The 12,368-nt window shown below is 40.1% G+C and overlaps 1 protein-coding gene across 1 annotated transcript in view; it reads right to left on the bottom strand.

Annotated features, from left to right (window-relative positions):
• usp32 (ubiquitin specific peptidase 32) overlaps positions 1 to 12,368 on the bottom strand; it is a gene marked incomplete in the record, with an annotated part of 63,556 nt that overhangs the window by 24,221 nt on the left and 26,967 nt on the right. The window contains 8 exon segments of the mRNA XM_035679819.1: positions 148 to 209; positions 324 to 407; positions 755 to 817; positions 1,110 to 1,225; positions 1,597 to 1,704; positions 1,902 to 2,033; positions 9,328 to 9,487; positions 10,491 to 10,609. Of these exon segments, the coding sequence (XP_035535712.1) occupies positions 148 to 209; positions 324 to 407; positions 755 to 817; positions 1,110 to 1,225; positions 1,597 to 1,704; positions 1,902 to 2,033; positions 9,328 to 9,487; positions 10,491 to 10,609 (844 nt within the window).

Here is a 12,368-nt window from a genome sequence, read left to right as displayed (position 1 = left end):
CCCCTACAGACACGCACGCGCGCACACACACACACACACACACACACACACACAGACAGAGAAATAAAAACACAAATCCAAAGGGAAACATTCTTTAGGTCCTCAACGCTGTATATGACTTTAGAGATAAAGAGGACAGGTACGTACCTGATGATTTGTCCCTCCTCCTCAGGAGTACCAGGCCTGAGCCCCAGGACTATGTGGCACACCTGGACCAAGAAAAACACACAGATATGCACAAAACAAATAATGATGAATAAATACCGTGTTTCAATTTCAACATCCGGACAAGATGTGCAACTACAGTATGTGGGTGTACTGACCTGGAAAAGCAGGTTTAAGAACTCATTGGCTAAAGCGCTCTTTACACTCCAGATCTGATAGTCCTCCAGGGTCAGGTGACCCAGCTGGTGAGGAATAAAAACAAAACAAAACACAAAGGTCAGTATTACTCAGATTCACTATTCTCAAAGTATACACTGAGTTCATCTGCTACAGTTATTGTGAGTAAAAATAGCTTAGAGGTAAGACAAGAAGACAGGAGACTAGAAGGTTGCTGTGGGTCTACAGGGCAGCTTCCTGAGTATGTGGAACTATATGAATGCAGGTTGAAGCTGGAGTTGAGTGTCAAGTAGTTCTTACTTTCTCTAAATCAAGGTTATAAAATCAAATTATATTATGGGACAGAAGTCAAAGGATTAACTTCCTGGCAGCTACATCAATAACGATTCTGTCACCAGGAGTTGTGTCTCACCTTGGTTGTGTCGTGCATCTTCAGGATGCCCTCTACTATGTCTGACACGCTACTCTGCAGCTCCTGCAAGGTAACAAAATATATTAGCATTAAGTAGCGAACACCAAGCATTTTTAGACTTTGTTTCTGAAATTATACAACATATACAAAAGGTTTACTGGGCTCAAACATAAAAAAACGATAAAAGGAGAATGTGACCTTCAATGTCAGTTAGACACATGTAAGCAACATGACGAGAGTCATGACGTGACAACTTATTAAATAAGGGTTTGATGTTTAGTACAAGACGATGACGGCCTTAGTCCACATAGAGTGAATACCTACATCTATGTTCAGTGTGTGCTTGTGAACTTACAGGGAGTGTGTCAGTGCGATTGTCCTTCCACACCTCCAGCAAGGCCACCACCATTTCATGGAGTTCATCTCGAGACAGAATGCCATCTCGGTCCACATCAAACACTTTGAAACAAACTGGCAGTGAAAGAGAGAGATGAGGTGGTGAAATACAGATATGGTTATAAAGCACAACGCTGCTCTCCGCTGCCTGGAAACCCAGCACCATGCTGTTTAGTCTATTAGCAGTAAATCCAATACGTTTCCATTTCTGCAAATGTAATTTCAGGCACCAATGAGAACTCTGAACAGTGATTGTGCACTAATGACCTACAGAACCAATCAACACTTTCCAGAAACAGTCATTCGACAACTTACATTCAAACTCCAGATAACAGCTACAAAGAAGAAACAGACTGCGTTTCTTACGATAAAAAGGCTTGATCTGACTATGTGAAGCCTCTGGGGTTTATTTATCAGTAATTATATCAAACCACAGCATGGCTTACATTTCTGCCTTTCAGCAACAGGCCCCCTGCAGCACGCTGAGAGTCCACAAGAGATCTCTTTAAAGTCGATGTGATTGTCCCGATTCTCATCGAAGGCGTGAAACAAGCCTGGAAAACAACATCAAAAACACAGATATATTAGATAATATTTATACAAAATCTTTGAAGTGGGCTGTATTTGCTGGTGAGGGATTGTATTGCAAAGCCTAATGACTTACATAGGGCCATGATGATCTTATTTATAGATTCATGCACTTAATACCCCCCATGAGACATGTGATAAGTACAGGTAAATATTGTCTTACCTTCACTCAGTGAGGCATGGATGGGAGGAGAAACAAGAGGGACAAAGGTTTCCAAGTCAAAGCGGCCGGTTCTGGACTGGGCTTTCAGCAGCCAGTAGCGCTTTTCCAAGTCTATAATATCTGACTCCTCCACTGGAGGATATAAAACAGAGGAAGCCAAAGTCAAAAATACATATAATACATATACACATTGTACATGTATGTAGCATGATGTAATAATGTAATGAAATAGCTAAAGATCCCCTCCAGACATGGTTTCAGACATAAATACAAATAGTCTTCTTGGAACAATAATGTGTGTCTGATCCATTTTTCCTGCAAAAAAGGGATCATTTTTGCATTAAAACCTCCAGAATCTCTGAATATGCAAATGTGTTTCTAAAGTTTTCCTGCCTGGACACAACGATGTCTCCTCCTTCAAGCTGCTAAAGTCCATTTCTCACGTGATGTGCACTGGTGGCTTCAATTTCTACATCACACTTTACGGAGATGCATACTGGACCATGGACTGACTTCCTAACTATTTATGATCGTCACAATTCATGAGCTGGGTAGGCCCCCCCGCCCCTTAAAATCAGATGTTCAATGAGCACAAGAGAACTTTCCACTTTCAGCAGCATGAATGTGAAAACATCCCTAGTGTCAAACTCTGCACATTGAAGATCAAACATCACACTGTTGCAACAACAAGTTTTTGTGTGTGGAGGGGGCCTTTAATGTAATATTGCTGATCTGTTACCTTCTATAATGCATAAAAATGGAGAAAAGTATAAACTACACGGTATAATGAATAATGAAAAAGGTCCTTTAGTGCAGAGCAGCAAGAAAATATGTGAACAACAGGGCCTGCTTTCATCAAGGACTGGTGCTGGTGACTGGTGGGTAGAGAGCTGTTATGGCAGTGTGGGAGTATGGAGAACAACAGTGACACCACCCCTACACTCTTCATCACACAATAACTGCTGGAAGAAAAGACACCCTGTGGTGCTCAGCAGAGCACCTTAGGGGAAATTAGCTTAGTCTTCTCAGCCTGACCAGAGTGTGGTGAAGGGGGTGGAAGGTGTTTGTCATGAAAACCAACAGCTTGGTCAGCATTCCACTCTCTGCAGTCACTGGCTTCAGTTTTATTAGCTATGAGCTGGTTTAGCCTCATGGCACTGTCCATCTTCACACCTCCTCTAACACACTATAGTATACTAGACATTTTTCATTTTCTTTAACATGAATTTCTTAAATTTCAGCAAAATAAATATAAGCAGTAAGTGCAGGTTTCAATGAACAACCTTTCTACAGATATATTCAAGAGGATGCAACCAATTAAATAAATATGTAACATTCCATTGCTGCTTTCCTCCTATGAGGAGCAATTTGTCTCATTATTTTAATGACCCAACCCTGTGATGTTTTAAGAGCTGAAATGATTAGCCAAATAATCAATTGTCCTTTCCTACGCCACGTCCCTCTGGCAACTTCCTCCTTTCCTGTACTTAGATATGATATGTGCTTGTCTATACTGAAAAGACAACCACATTTCAAAGATGGTTAAGAGATTAAAGCGGCATATGTCACTTTTATCTTTTAACAGTCAGTAACAAAATTTAGTTAAGATATACTAGCACATAGCATATCTAAGTACAGGGTAGGAGAAACTTGACTGAGCCTTGCTCAGCTGTTGCAGTCTGAACACGGTCAACATTAATCAAAAAAACATAAACAAAGTAATCGATAAGGAAAATAATTGTTTGCTGCAGCCAAAGTGGAACTACCCAAGGTAAATAATGCAACAATAAAAAAAATGAAGTAACCTATTTATACTGTTGTTAATTAGAGCACTTACATGTTCTGACCTAGTGAGGAGCAGAGTAAACATGATAGCAGTCATGATACCACAGCAAACCCAAGGGGGTTACATAATGGCTACTGGGTGGATCGTGTTGAACTCAACTTGTAATCAAGTGATACGGATCAGACCAATATAGAATAGAAACCTCTGCCAGGGTCAATGAACCAGCCTCCCCTTTCAACATGGTAATCCACAGCTTAGGGTAATAGGATTCAGCAGCTAGACAGCTAGCCTTTGGCATGAAGCCAATATGTATGACAGGTGTCAAAAGACGGGCAAATCAAATGACAGTCAATTCCTGGCACAAAGTGGACTTTGGCTTCCCAGTTGGGCTATTAAAACAACCTTCCTGAAAGCTCGTTTTTAGCAGCTACTGGTCACAGTTTCCAGTCAGATGGGATGATGGTGGTTGTGGTCGGCTGGCCCTGGAGAATGGCACTGTCTGAGAGGGGTGTTCCTCTGTCATCCAGGTCCAGTGGTGAACATCAGGACAGTTAACCTTGGGATGACTGGGAAGCACTCAATCACCTTTTACTGCCTCTGAGCAACTCTGCTTCCTGGCTAAGACTTTTAAACTTAAACAGACTAAAAGGGAGCACCGAGTACAAAATCAATGATTCAGAATGTAAGGGGGACTATATGGAGATGGCATGGAGGAAATAATATGAAACTGATAAATTATTGAGTATTATGGACGAAAGCAGGGAGCGAGCACTAGAGACTCATGACTACCTTTTTGTCTCAAAGCTCAGTTGGACATTGCCAACTCAACAAAAAACAGGGAAGAACACTTCCTGAGCAATAATCATAAAACAAGCACACGCTCACCCACGCACTGTGTATCAAGCTCAATATCAGTAAATTGTATGGAATGGTACTGTAGCTTTTTGAATACATCCATGATTAGCCCTGGTGTACAAGATGGAAAATAAATACATGTGTTCATCATGCTGAACATTCCTCATGACAGCTGTGCTAACTTCTGACTGCTATTCCATAAAACTCATTACCCCAACTATGGATCGCCTCCTGCACATCTTCCATCCATTTAAGGGTCGCTCCCTGCTTCTATACACATCAGTAAAGTGCTTGAGGTTACATCAGTGTCACTCTTTGCTGGATTTGAAATCTTTATAATTATGACAGACCTCCAAATCTGACTTTGGCAGTCTCTGAATGCTTAAGGATCTTAAATGCATTAAATGCCTAAAGATTTCCACTCCTGCCACTCTTAAGATACAGACCATCAAGGGTCTGTTTGACTCTTCAGCCACAGGTCTTTAAGCAAACACTGCTAATATAGATTTCCCGAAAAGCACTATATGCCTCACAAGCAGGGCTGGGTATCCACTGACATTTTTCCCAATACTACTGCCAATACGATACAGTGCTGATACCTAATGGATAGTATCCTAATGTTGACTGAACTCAAACAGCCATTCAAGAACTAAAAAATAAAATGCAGTGTAAAATTGGCTATTTGATCAAAAGTTAGAAAAGACAAATAAAAAATATAAATTCCAATTTATTTCTCTTTAAACCAATGACAAAAGTCAATCAGATGAAGCAGCCTTTTTTATTAATTAACAAACCGCTCGATCAACTGCTGTTCCAGTAGTGACCATGAATGACAATCACAAGGTATCTGACATTAAAGAACAACACTGGACACAAATGACTCTGAATTTACTGGATCTGTCTCTATGGCAGGTGCCTTGCCTGGCCTGATACCCACCTAAAGGTGCGACTCTCTCCGAGTGGCAGCAGAGATACCATACCATTATCCAGGGAACATCCTTAGAGAGGGGCTGCCACAGCCAGCATGTACCATAACAAACTCCCCTTGTGTTAACCGCTCACAGAAACTACGTAATCCTGTCCAGAGGGCTGTTATTCCCACACATTGCTACTTTCATAATATTGTGACAGCATCTAAGGCTAGCAAGTTAGCAGAGGATTCACAGTGCTAAGCCCTGCCATGAGTCAAGCCCTACGTTCTTGTTCTGGAAAGAGTCATGAACCAGGAGTGTGTCAGTCACTCTCTCTCTCTCTCTCTCTCTCTTTCTTCAACACACATAGTTAAGAGGATAAGCTGGGCAGATTAAAGGCAGCATCCAGGTTCTCTTGACAGGCCAGGTTCTTTCCAGCCCTCTGTCCTTAATTGGCAAAATAAAGCCTGGCTAAATTTACTTGGCCTGCAACTTTAAAGAACTGCATCACTGTATGTTTTTAATTTTCCATGTGTTATAATAGATCACATCTTCGTTGTAACTTTTGGATTTACAAATCTAAATCTCTAAATGTCCCAACAAAAGGTCTGTCAAACAAAAAGTGGAAGACACAATTCAGAAATATAATTTCTGTTCCCTAATCTCCGATCTAAAAACATGTTACTGCTGGGTATTGTTTGAAATATTTTAACTGGTACTGTTACAATCACAGACTTTTGTAACAGATGTTAGGACTTTTTCTCTCCTGAAATCATTGGGACACGTCAGCTCAGGGTATCTGAGTGATGTAACAGTGCTCTCTTTTCCTCAAATTTAAAATCTGTATAGCTCACTGTGTGGAACTCATTGGGAACTTTTTGATGTAAGTCAAAATGAGGTCAGGGATTGCTGTGGCACTAAAAGCTAAGTTGGCCTCTGTCCTGGCTGACAGAGGCCTGGCTAAACCACTGAATTTTATAATGAAATTGACAAAAAATTATGTGGATCGGTCACACCATGGCCAATTACTTAGCCAATTTCAGAATAAGTATATAACTGGATTATAAATACTGATGCATTAAAGTATACAGTAAGCACTACTAATGTTGCAGTTGACAGAAGTAAAGCTAATTTTAACTATATATTTTCTTCCAGGCAGCTTAATCCATAATGTATAAATTTTAAGTTTTTTTTATAAGTTTTTATTCAGTATTTAGTTTTAATCTGAATCTGTACGCTAACTAAAGTTGTCCATGTAGTGGAGTAAAAAGTACAATACTTTTTATGACTTTTTTGAAATGCTGGTATACCATTTTCTTTAAAAACAGTATTTTTTCAGTACCATTTTCAGTTCCTTAAAAAATGAAAAAAAAATAAAGAAATGACTTGAGAACAGTTCTGAACAGGTTGTGCAGCACAGTCCAACAGCTGCACTTTGGGTCCACAGGTGCCATATTTACCTCATTACCTCCGATAGTTTCCCCACTAGAGTAACATTATTGTCATTTTCTACCTTGGTTGGAACTATTAAGACCGCAGTCAGCAGCAATGTATGTCGTTTTAAAAGAAAGAGCTAACTCTGTATACTGACATCAATGTTCATTATCTTCCACTATCACAAAGGTTAATAAATAAAAGAAAAAGATTGTGTGTGGAATTGATACACTTTCCAAGGTTGTTTTAATAGAATAAAGAAACCACCTTGGAAAAAAAGAAATTATAATTGATCTCCATGTCAATTAGCTTGTTGAGCAGCTGAATGCCACCCAGGGCTTCCAGTAATTTCATTAATCCTTAACATTAAACAACAATAACACAAACCACTCAGATTCTTCAGTTACTTAAAGTCAACCTTGGCATTTGAAGCTTACATAAAAGAAACATGACTTTCACAGCTATGAAGGACCACATTAACTAGTGCAGTCTGCATGGTGGAGTGTGACCGAGAGGAAGTGGATATAGAAGGCAGCAGTAGGAGGAGAGAGACCTAGGTGAAGGAGGGATGGAATAATGAAAAAGGAAAACTGAGTGAAAGGAGGAGAGAGAATGAATGAGGGTGATAAGTCGAGCCTGTCAGTCATTGCCTGGGGTGCTAAGTGCCACTGATTGAGAGGGGTGTGAACAGCAATGCAATGACTTCATCTAAGCTTTAACAACTGTTGTGAGCCATTTGTGGTATTTCCTGAGACATCTGCACTCTACAAGGGAGGCAGAAGGGGGGAAGATGCAGCTGGGCAACTATCTGCTTCATCACGAAGATGTGGCAGAAAGAAGCACAGTCTTGGACTGTAGCAGGTCCCTGTTAAAGCCATACGTATTTTGAAGTCCTAGCAGTGGATTTATAGCCGACAATTGAATTTGCTCCAACATTTCCAACATGTTTACTTGATGTCTTAGTCATTCTATCAGTACAATCAGTACAAAGCCAGTCACGTCATACTCACTCTGCTGCCCTTTTTAACAGAAATAATGTTTTCATTGGCTATTTAGTTCTACTTAGCAGTTGCTTTGATCAGTGTTAAGCTACTGCTATTTAAACTCAAAAAATGGATTCCAAAGTTTATCTGAAGCTAATATGAGCCTTCAGCAGTCTGAGTTAGACAAATCAAAGTTGCTGTCTTTCTAGAGGAAAGTCCCAGCTGAGCTGCAGTGAAAGGATAGGAACGTAAAGAGTGAATTCTGTACTAAAAAGGCTGCAGCTTTGGAAGATATGCACTTAGCTTTAAAATAAACTTTAGAATACATGTTTGGACAAAACAAGAACTGTGGATTTTGTCCCCCTTCACTTCCATGGAAAGTGCTTGAGAAAGGGATCTTTTAATGTCCAGTATGAACAAAAGGAATGATTACAACAAGAAAAAACTAATTTTCATATTGGCACCTGACTACTGTTTTAAAACAGACTAAGACAGACAGACAGGATTTGTGAACCTATCCTATAAGCTTTCCTCCCTTTTCTGGTAGGTTTTTAATGAAAAAAAAACACCTGCAAAAAAACATTTAGTTTCGTTGACAGTAGCATAACGTCAATCACAAAAATCGCAAAGTAAATGGAATTAATTAGTGAATAAGAATAGTAGGGCTGTACCCGACTCAGAATTTTGTCTGCTGAATCAGGATTGGCTGTTCAATACAAAGATTCAATGATTTGTTGTTTTTGTTGTTCTTTTATATCTGCAGTTCCTGCAGTGGCCATGCGCCTGCATGAGTTTTAGCCTACCTCACGTTTTTATACATTTCTGGTGTAAAAACATCAGATTTCCACACAGTTAGAGACAGTAGAAGTGTGCGTCCTGCTCATACAGTTAAAAAGTCCTGGTGCACCTTGCAGCGTCTCTACTGCTGCTGACAGTGCTGTCAGTGCTGTCATCAATGGAAGATGGACCACTGTGTGGTTCAAAAATGGTTATGCCGTCTTTACTAAGAGTCAGCAGTGGAGCGGAGAGTGTCGGAGCAGCCGCTGCCCGTTTGTGGTCATTTTGAGACTGGCTTTGTAAGGTTTACATCCTGCCATGCTGTTGTTGTGTATACAATGACACAGCTAAAACAGTGCAGAGATTCAGATGACAAAATGCAGGGTCACCCTAGAGAACAGTAACTTGTGCTACTCAGAGAAGATTGGTGAGCATGAGAGGACTCTGTTGTACTGATGGAAGTAGTGCTGTGGGGAAATGTGCATAATGCTGAGTTTACCATGTGAGACATTACAGTTCAGATATGCCAAGCATATATTAGTGACTGGCCATTACCTGAAGAATGGCTTTTATTTAGGACAGGTTATTAACTACTTGAGCATGAACATCAAACATATTTGCCTATGGGGACATGCAATATATGCAAGCACATTGATTCAGGGTGTGTTTTTGGGACTTACAGTGCGTGACGCCTGCCAGGGTCTGGTAGAAGGTGGGTGTGTCGCTGTCATCGGTGAGTGTGACACACACTCCTCCAGACAGAAGCCATCTGGACAAAGTGAAGGCCTCCTTGTTCTGTAGGAGCCAGTTTCTGAAGCGCTCATAGTTGACCTTGTCACCCTGCCACAACACACACACACAGCATTTAGTTGCTGCTATTGCAAATTTACTAGTGCTGCAGCTTTACAATATAATAATATTTAATTTTTTTAATTTAATAATAATATTTTACATTATAATATAAATATTTAACTGAAAAAACACAAGCTGACCTTTATTATGAAGTAATCGTAAACAGGAAATGCTATGTGACAACAAGACAAAAGCCATTTCCAGCATGTTTTGCCAGCAGATCAGTTGCAAATATTGCAGTGAGTAATGGAACAAGAAAGAGCAGCCACAGTGAGCTTTTAGAGGAAGAGCTGTGGGTAGCAGGCTGCAACTGCACTCTTTCTCAGCCAGGTTACCAAAGATACTTCACAGACTCACGCTGTGTGCAGCATGAAATCAGATCACTGTTGCTTATAGAATGATAGAAAACAATTAATTATTACCTGACTACTTTATTAAAACCACAATTGTTTGTTTAGCTGTCCACAGAATAATGTGACCTTTAGTATTAAACCGCATTTAACCACAGGTGTCACATGCACAATGATGGTGCAACTGCGTAATAGCATCAAAACCAGTTAAAGGTGATTAATATTTCCTTCTAACCTTGGTTCAGGTAGCTGGTGAAAATAAAGCAAATTTAGAAGGCTACATTTATAGGCTACTTATTATTAATCTGATCTATCAGGCTTTTTATTATACAGTACTTTCCAAAGTTGTTTGTGGTGGGTTGTGATTTGAAAGGTCTTTTTGTATTCTAATAACCAGTACAATAACTCTCTGTGATGCCAAACTTTGCATTATCCAACAATAGCTGTTTTCTGAGCATGTGACAAACACCTCTGTAATGATGACAACAAACTCATTGATGAGCCAAGGAGAGAGTGTGGGCGATATGCAAGTTATCATTCTGAAGCTCACTTGTTATTACCAAGTCCAGAGTGAGTTACAGGCACATTTGACTAGCATGGTTGTAAATGTTCACGTGTGTATCAATGTGGCGTTTGCTGACCTCACTGAAGCACTTCTTGAGGGAGGCTGGGACTTCTCCATCCAGGACCTGCAGAACTGCTTCTATATCTTCCCTTGCAGCGTATCCACCCAGATCGCTGGCAAACAGGCTGAAGAGGTCTGTGAGCGCACACACGGGCGCATACATACACACACACACACACACACACACACACAGAGTCAGAAGAGAGTTAAGCTTTATCACAGGAAGGCAGGCCTCTTTCACGTAGCTGCAGTTAGGACGATACAAGCTACAATGTCAATAGCGTCCTGATGGATTAGACTGTCTGCAACACATCAAGCACAACTATCAGAATAAGTATAAGGAAAAGACAGAGAGACACACGGGGATAGAGACAGACAGAGAGAGATGAAGAGGCTTGTAGAATAGCAGGACAGAAATGTTGGTTGTTAAATGATTAACTAAGTCAAATTATAATAGTATCTGTCTAAAAGCTGCATTTCCACCCAAAGTACCCAAGAAAGGTTCCTTTAGCCCATTGTTGTCTGTGTTTCCTCCCAGTGAAGATTATGCAGATTAGTCCGCTGCGATATGAAAAAGCAACGGCTGTTTTTACACGAATTATAGCACACACATTTAACAACAAGGCCTGGCTCCATGGTAAATTACTTCACTTTTATCGCGCCTTTCTAGTCTTCCAGCCACTCAAAGCGCTTTACACCACATGCCACACTCACACGTATTCATACAGTGAAAAAAACAAACACAAACTAAGACTCATTCAAACACCAATGCACAGCATCGGGAGCAATTTTAGGGTTAAGTATCTTGCTCACTTGGACATGCAGTGGGAGAAGCTTAGGAACCTTTTGATAAATGGACAACCCGCTCTACCTCCTGAGCCACAGCCGCCCCTGTTATATGATTTCTTCTGTAGCTCCATGTTGATGTGTAAAAGCACAATGAAGAAAAAACAGCGGCTGCAGATTTTTTACATATGGTGGCTGAAATAAAATGCTGCGAGTACTCAACCTTTTTGGGGGGTAAAATAATGTCCCAATAACTTAATTTTGACCCTGGTCCCTGTGGTAAAAAACATGTTCCTCTAAAGGTTCCTAGTCCCTGGGGAAAGTTCCTATAGTGGAAACACGGCTTAACATACAAACAGAAAGAGCCCCTTCCAATTGATAGTTAGCTGTAACTGTGGAGTTATTTTGGGCATGTAGATTTCTGGAAAGTACAAGTCCTGTTTATTTTGTACAAGGACAGTGTGAGGTGACTGAGAGTTGGAGTATTTTTAAAAGGCATGGAACTCTCCTGGTTGAATCAACAGTACAAAACATGGGCACTTGTTATATCACTTTTTTAATGAGAGGCATGTGGATAACATAAGTAGAGATGGAAAAACAACTCGCAAGTTGCTTTTTGCCACAAAACATCCAGTCACAGAGCTTAAAAATCTGTTCGGAGCACTCTTTAGGGACGTAAAACATGAAGATTGCACTCTGTAGAAACCCAGTAACATTTAGCAGGGGTATGAATTGGCAAGAATCTGGCCATACAATACGTATCGCAAAACAGGGGCTACCATTCAATATACTGTAATCAAACAGATATATTGTGATTTTTTTTACATCTAATTTTAGTCGTAGTCATGCCTCTTATTAAAAACGTGATATAACAAGTGCCCATGTTTTGTATTGTAACATTAAAATATTCTTAATCTATCCATCCACCATGCCAAACTGAAAAAAACATGATTTTTCAGAGACAAAATCTAAATAATTAAGACCATAAACCTATAGTATAAAATGATCTCTCTCTCTCTCTCTCTCTCTCTCTCATATATGTTATAAGGAGTTCGGTCTAGACCTGCTCTATATGAAAAGTGTCCTGCGATAACTTCTGTTATGAATT

The sequence above is a fragment of the Morone saxatilis genome, unplaced genomic scaffold (assembly GCF_004916995.1).
Source record: "Morone saxatilis isolate NCDOM2014 unplaced genomic scaffold, NCSU_SB_2.0 Contig8, whole genome shotgun sequence".
Lineage (NCBI taxonomy): Eukaryota > Metazoa > Chordata > Actinopteri > Moronidae > Morone > Morone saxatilis.
The sequence above is the reverse complement of the archived record's forward strand: the minus strand, read 5'-3'. Positions and strand labels throughout refer to the sequence as shown.